Below are 7,500 nucleotides of genomic sequence, written 5' to 3'. Positions count from 1 at the left end.
GGAAGTTTTGTGTTTTCATGGGACAAGAGAAATGCAGATTTTATTTTTTTTTAATTTTATTTTTATTTTTATTTTTTGTAGAAATGAATTTTAAAAATCAAAATGTACAATTTTTTAAATATATTTACACTATTCCATGCTTTAGGGAGCATGGAGAGTGGTGTGGTACTTCTTGAAGCATGGTGAAGTGCACAGGGAGATCCCACAGATCCGACACAGCACCCTTGTCTCTGTCCTCTTCCCTTTCATCTTCCAGCAGAATACACACCCTTGCCATCTTCTGAAAAGGAGTGTCCTTGGGCTGAAGTACATTAGTATTCCTTCCTCGGTGCTCTTCCTCCTGTCGCAGAACTCTAACAAGTTCCAATTTGAAGTCTGCTTGTGTCATTTTTCTGCCAAGGACCTGGTGTACAGCCAGGGAGGAAGAGCTACCATCTCACTAGTGTGGACCATGGAGAGCATGGTATTGGGCCTCTTGTCCATTCACTGAAGGACAAGCATGCTTGAGTCACTAATTCGGAAGTCTACGCTTCCTCACCCTTTTGCCTACAGGTCTTTCAGCATCTGCTTCCTGTTGGTTCTGACTGTGCCGACAGGTGGTGGAACAGTCTAGGTGACGAGCACCAGATGTCCATATGTATTTCGTACCCCTTGTCCATGAGGCCCCCTCTCTCCATAAGGTTTAGATCTGTCTTCATGTACACGGGGAGCTCCCCACGTTCCTGCCCCAATTTGATGCAAAAGGCAGTGGTGTAGCCCGCCTCTGGCCCATCGCTCAAGCAGAGCTTGTAGACCTTCAAGCCCCGGCGTGCTCTCTTGTTTGGGATAAACTGAAGAGCCTGGTAGCTCAGAGGCTCTCATCAACAGAAACAACCTTGTTGGGCACAAAGATACGCCTAAACTGATGGTCCAAAACATCAGTTACAGGCCTCAGCTTCCAGCATTGATCATGAGCAGGATGTTTGGCTTTGTTGTCAGCAAAATATAGAGCCAATGTGAGGGTTGAATCTGTCATGCGACATCGTCTGTGAGAAAATAGTTGACAACATCAAAGGGTTGTGAGACCAGAAGTCTCGCTTGTGCCACTTGGACTGCAGCCCCATCAAGAACCATGATATTTGTCACGTAACACACACACACACACACACACACACACACACACACACACACACACACACACACACACACACACACACACACACACACACACACACACGCACAACACACACACGAGAAGGCGAGAAGTGCAGTGCATCAGCGCAGTACTGCTCTTACATGTTGTTAAATACGGAGAGGTTTGAGCAATGGGTGGTCTAGTCTGCTAGCCATGGGTGTATGTAAATGTGTATAGTTCATGTTGAAAGGAAAATTTGGGTTAGAAAGTGAAGGAGAAAGTGAAAAAAGCAGAAAAAGATAGTGTGGCTTGTATGCAAGGAGAGAGGAGAGGGAAGCGAGAGGTGACCACAAATCCTGCATGGTAAGTGTTTTGCGCCTAGAGACAACTGACGTGAGTACATCTCTGGTTTTTGTTTGTTTAATGAGGAGCAACTGAGATCACACGAGAAAAATGAAGTTAGCAGAAGCAGCAGTCAGAATTGAGGCTCTTGAAGCCAAGGTTGACAACCTGGTAGCAGAATGCCTCAAAATACATGAAGAAAATGTGAATTTGAAGGAATTAGTAGAAAACCTGCGTAGAAATACAACAATTCAGAGAGAAAATATGGAAAAATCTGTCCTGAAAATTAAGGAACTAAAGCAAAAGCTAGAAGCTGAAACCAAAATTGGCAACGGTAAGGAAACCGAAGCGAGAAATCTTCAGGAAAAAGTTGAGGAGGTCATTAAAGTTCAAGAAACTGTCAAACAGATTAAAAGTAATTTGTCAAACAGCCAAGCTCAAATAATGGAAGAAGCCAAGCAGATGACAGCTACATATGCAGATGTATCAAAGGTAAAGGAAACCGTGAATGAAATGGAAAAAAAGATAGAAAAAGACATCAAGACCACAAAGGAGGAAATTAAAACACAGCTTGCAGCAACAATTAAGAAGAACAAATTCAAATCCCACCATGGGCAACATGCAAGAAATATTGCTAATTTGGCTGACGTAAACAAGGACATAGTCATATTGGGACATGAAGAAAAAGTTGTTGAAGATGGAATTGAACGATACAACGAAGACGAGAAATTAATTGTAGACATTCTCAAGGTCATAAATCCCGAATTCGCCGAGCAGAATATCATAGCTCACAAGAGGCTGGAATATTCGAAAAGGGAAAGAAACGGCCTCTAAAAATAAAATTCTTGAATAAACAAATAGTAACTGACATAATAAAGAAAGCCAAAGTTCTGGCCACCCATGAGGAATATAAAAAAATCTGGATAATTGAAAACATGACCAAAGATGACAGAGTAACTCTACAAAAGAAATTGGAAGAAGTAAAAAACAAAAATGAACAAAGGACTGAAGAGGAAAAAAACTTATTTATTTGGAGGGTGAGAGGTCTCCAAGCAAAGCAAATATACTATCGGAACCAAAATGTAGAGGCAGACAAACATTAACCCTGCAACCAAATTTAATACCTAAAGATTATATAGAAATAGTTTATACAATTATTGATGGTTTATCTTCAAAGTTGCTTGAACTAGAGACAATAATTGATATGGATAAACTGGATGTAATATGCATCACTGAAACCAAAGTGGACCCCTCCATAGACGATGTAACATTAGGGCTCAAAGACTATGATATTTGGAGAAAAGATAGGGCAGATGGAAATGGAGGGGGGGTAGCAATATTAACAAAGAAAGGAATTATTATAAAGGAGTTAGAAATTAATCAGGACCCCATAGTGGAAATGAAGGTAATTGAGGTAGAAATAAATGGGGTAAACATAATAATAACCAAGGTATACATGCCACCTCAAACATCAGTGTGGTCACTAGAAAATTACCAGAAACTAATTCAAGAGACAATAAAGAGCCTGGAAGAAGTGCTACAACTTTTGGAAACCAATTCAACAGAAATTCTTCTTACAGGGGATTTTAATAGCAAAATCGACTGGGAAAATTTTGATCCTAGAGCACAATCAGATTCATGGAATGCTAAATTACTAGATGTCATAAATGAGCTTTGTTTTTTCCAGAATGTAACAGATCATACCAGGATAAGAGGGCTAGATAGGCCGTCTATGCTTGACTTAATATTTACAAAGCATAACGACGATCTTAAGGATATCGAGTACTGTCCTCCTTTAGGAAAAAGCGACCATGTAGTGATTAAACTAAAATACTGTCTCTGCTACAGGAAAAACTCATCGTAAGCGAGGAAAGAAAGGAAAAGTACAATTACAAAAGAGGTGATTATAGAAGCCTTAAAGATTTCTTTGATAACATAAACTGGGAAACACTTCTGGATGATGAGAACCTTGATGTTCAGTATTCAAAATTTTGTGAGATCTTTAAAAAAGGAGTGGAAAAATTCATATCCAAATTCAAAATTGAAGCAAGAAATGGCCAAAAATGGTTCAACGACAAATGCAGGAAAATGAGGGGGAAAAAAGCATCACCTTTGGAAAAGATTCAGAAGGCATAGATCTCAGGCAGCATATGAAAGATATAAAGTAGGAAGAAATGAGTATACCCAAACCATGAGAGAGGCGAAATTAGACTTTGAAAAGGATATAATCAACAAATGTACAAGTCAACCAAAACTCTTCTTTAACTACTTAAATAGTAAAACTAAAAGTAGGGATCAAATTAGCACCATCAAAGACAACAACATTGTATATTCTACAGAGGAAGAAATGTGTGAAATCCTAAATGAGAAATTTCAGTTAGTGTTTGTTCAGGATCCATGCTTTGATATGGCAAATACCCGTAATAACATAAAGAACATTGAAAATATCATCCTCAAAAAGAACGAAATAAAAGATCTACTAAAAGGATTAGACAAGACCAAAGCAGATGGACCAGATGAAATTTCTAACTGGGTTCGTATGGAATGTGCTGAAGAACTATGTACTCCTTTATTGTTAATATTCCAAAATTCACTAAGACAAGGCAAACTACCAAAAAGTTGGAAACTCGCAAATGTTACACCCTTATGTAAGAGCGGCGACAAACAAAACCCACTAAATTATAGACCAGTTTCATTAACTAGTGTAGTATGCAAACTGTTAGAAAGAATAATTAGAAAACAATGGGTTGAAATGCTTGAAAAACACGAAATGATATCAAATAAACAATTTGGTTTTAGAGAAGGAAGGTCGTGTGTAACAAATCTCCTCTGTTTTTATGAATGAGTATCTGAAATATTACAAGAAAGAGACGGCTGGGTGGATTGTGTATATTTAGATTTTAAGAAGGCTTTTGATAAGGTGTCTCATAGAAGACTACTATGGAAATTAGAGCACCTAGGTGGAGTGAAAGGCAACCTACTCACATGGATGAAAGACTTTCTTCATGAAAGACAAATGAGCACAGTAATTAGAGGAAAGCATTCTACATGGCGACAAGTAACCAGCGGAGTGCCTCAAGGATCGGTGTTGGCGCCGATTATGTTTACTATTTTCGTTAATGATTTAGAGTCAAACATAAGCCCAGGTAGTTATTTGAATATGTTTGCAGATGACGCAAAGATACAGAAGAGGATAACAGACAACGTCTCATGCCAATGCCTCCAAAGTGACATCGAGAACTTATTCACATGGAGTTGTACATGGAAAATGGAATTCAATACCAATAAATGCCACGTACTCAGGTTTGGAGAAAGTAGAAATCGCCCACTATTCCAATACAAATTAGGGGACGCAGTATTAGACACAGCTGACAGGGAAAAAGATCTTGGGATAATAATAAATAGAAACCTAAATCCAAATGACCATATAAATGAAAAGGTCCACAAAATGTTAGGACTGATTGCCAACATGAAGAGGGCATTCGTGTATGTGGACAAAGATATGGTAAAGAAGATTAGTAAAGCAATCATAAGACCAAGTCTTGAGTACGGTGCAGTGGTATGGAGTCCACACTTAAAAAAAGATATTGACAAACTGGAAAGAGCGGCGACAAGATGGGCACCTATCCTAAGAGATCTGAGTTACGAAGACAGACTACAGAAATTAGGACTTACTACCTTGGAAGAAAGAAGGAAAAGGGGGGACATGATTATGCTTTTCAACTACATTACAGGAAGAGTGAAGATAGATAAGGATGACTTTTTGATCTTGAACACAAGAAGAACAAGAGGACACAACAAAAAGTTGACAGTGAAAAGAGGTGATAAAGATGTCAAAAAATATAGTTTCCCAAACAGAATTATTGAATCGTGGAACAGTCTCCCCAATCAAGTAGTGTGTGCCAAAACTGTGCATCAGTTTAAAAAGTTATACGATAATTTAAATATAGCAGACGGGACCACCTGAGCATAGCTCTTCTCCCGTATTCAAACAACTAGGTAAGAGGTAAGAACACACACACACACACACAAACTTACACACATGCATACATGTGATGTTACAGTCACATGATCAAAAAATAAAAGAAAATGTTCAAAGTTTTTGAAAACGGGCCTTTGGCCATCCATGACAGCCATCTTTTCCATCGTCCTACAAAACGCCGCCCATCAAGGGGGCACCAGGCTCCTCCAGCCACACAGTCAAGCCCGCCTACACAGACTCAAACACATACACACAGCAACGCCACCCATCAAGCGGGCTCCCTGCTCCGTCAGCCGTTTGCCAGCCCCACCTACTAACAGATTCTAAAACACACACACTCATTCACTCATGACCCTGCATGCCGAGAGAGGCACTTGGTTCCGCCAGCCGCTCACCCAGGCTCGACTACGAACACACCACACATAAAAACACACAAACAGCACACACACACGAACACACAACACACACATATGCCAAAACACCATCCATCAAGGGGGCGCCCTGCTCCCCGCCAGCCACACTATCAGGCCTGCTAACACATATTCACAAACACACAAAACTCTGCCACCCCACCCACCAAGAGAGGCACCAGGGTCCGCTTGCCGCTTGCCTAGTTCTGCCTACTAACGGACTCACAAACATTCACACAGATGCTCTGCTACCCCACACACCAAGAGCGGCACCTGCCAAATAGTTCTGTTAACCGCTCAACCAGGCCAGCCAACACACTGAGACACACACACACACACACACACACACACACACACGCGCGCGCGCGCTCGCACGCAGACTGTCCTCCGTCTCACTAACAGCCACAATATTGCTAAAACCTTCGTAAACGGTAAATCATAAAAGATGAAAAAAGAAAACGGCAGCACGGCTATAATCGTCACTGGCACAACGAGACGGTGAGAAGAAAACAGCTATAGCTCTCAATATGTGGTTAAGGGTATATACACCAGGAAATGATGTATATAATTGGTTCCCAAAGTGGGCAGTATCATCCCCCTGGGGGCAGTGGAATGATCTGGGATGGGCAGTGTGGCAAAAGGGGGTTGACACGATGGGTTTGGGAGTAGTTAATAAATAACCTTGTTTTTCACAAAATCTGAATGGCAAAATATGTCATGAACGTTAAGGCACATCTTTGTTTCATCCCCCCCCCCCCCAATTTGAAGTATGCCCCCTCCCTTCTAAAAAAAAAGAAAAAATGATTAAATAGATTTTTACATGTGTATGACCATTAAGAATCCACCCGGATACCAGAGGGGTGCCAGCCTAGAAATTATTTTGTATATAATGCAGAGCATTAATTATACCAGCCTGTATATTATTGTAGTAAACTGAGTAGCTTTTGGGCACATTGGCAGTTTATAGCATGTTTAACCAACTTTTATTATATCTAAAGTAATTTGCCTGATAATTTTATCTTTTACAGGAAGAAGAGGAAAAACATCATAGGAGTGCAAAAGAAAGCTTGCTGAACCTGGAAATGAAGAACAGTTGTATAGAGTCAGAGCTTGCAGGTGTTCAAGGTACTTTGGCTACTACTCAAGCAGATATGCTAATTACACAAAAAGAAAATAAAACCCTCCAAGAAACACTGCAACAAGAGAGAGCAGCAGTCCAAAACTTAGAAAAGAGCGTATCTGATATTCAGTCTAAATTAGAAACGGTAACTGGAGAAAAGCTTAGATTATCTCAAAATCTTGATGACTATGTAGAAAAAGTAGCTGTCTTGGAAGAAACTGCAAAGAAATTAGAAGAGGAAAAGAATGTGACATCCTTGGAAATTTCAAAGTTAAAGGAAGAAATAAGAGATGTGCAACAGGAGTGTGTGAATCTAAGAGAAAAACTAAGTTGCTCCGAGGAAGATCTTGTACACAAGATAGAGGAATCACAGCTGGTTATCAACCTTCGACAAAGTATCAAGAATTATGAAAATGAACTTGGAGAAAAAAGACAGGTAAGATTTATCATCCTTATAGTAAGGTAGATAACTTTTGCTTGGTATATTTGTTTAAGGTTAAGTTGTATATTTATTATCCCTTACAATGTAGAT

At 39.8% G+C, this 7,500-nt stretch overlaps 1 protein-coding gene across 2 annotated transcripts in view; it reads left to right on the top strand.

Moving 5' to 3' along the window:
- Positions 1-7,500, top strand: part of LOC138864726 (golgin subfamily A member 1-like) — a 36,049-nt gene that overhangs the window by 1,981 nt on the left and 26,568 nt on the right. For both annotated transcript variants that reach the window (XR_011399232.1, XM_070132904.1), the window contains exon 3: positions 6,877-7,404. Coding sequence is in view for 1 of the 2 variants with exons in the window: in XM_070132904.1 (XP_069989005.1) it covers positions 6,877-7,404 (528 nt within the window). In the remaining variant the exon portion in view is untranslated. The remainder of the gene's footprint in view (positions 1-6,876; positions 7,405-7,500) is intronic.

This window comes from Penaeus vannamei, chromosome 18, assembly GCF_042767895.1.
Source record: "Penaeus vannamei isolate JL-2024 chromosome 18, ASM4276789v1, whole genome shotgun sequence".
In the NCBI taxonomy this organism is placed as follows: Eukaryota; Metazoa; Arthropoda; class Malacostraca; order Decapoda; family Penaeidae; genus Penaeus; species Penaeus vannamei.
This window is presented reverse-complemented; position numbering and strand designations above follow the sequence as displayed.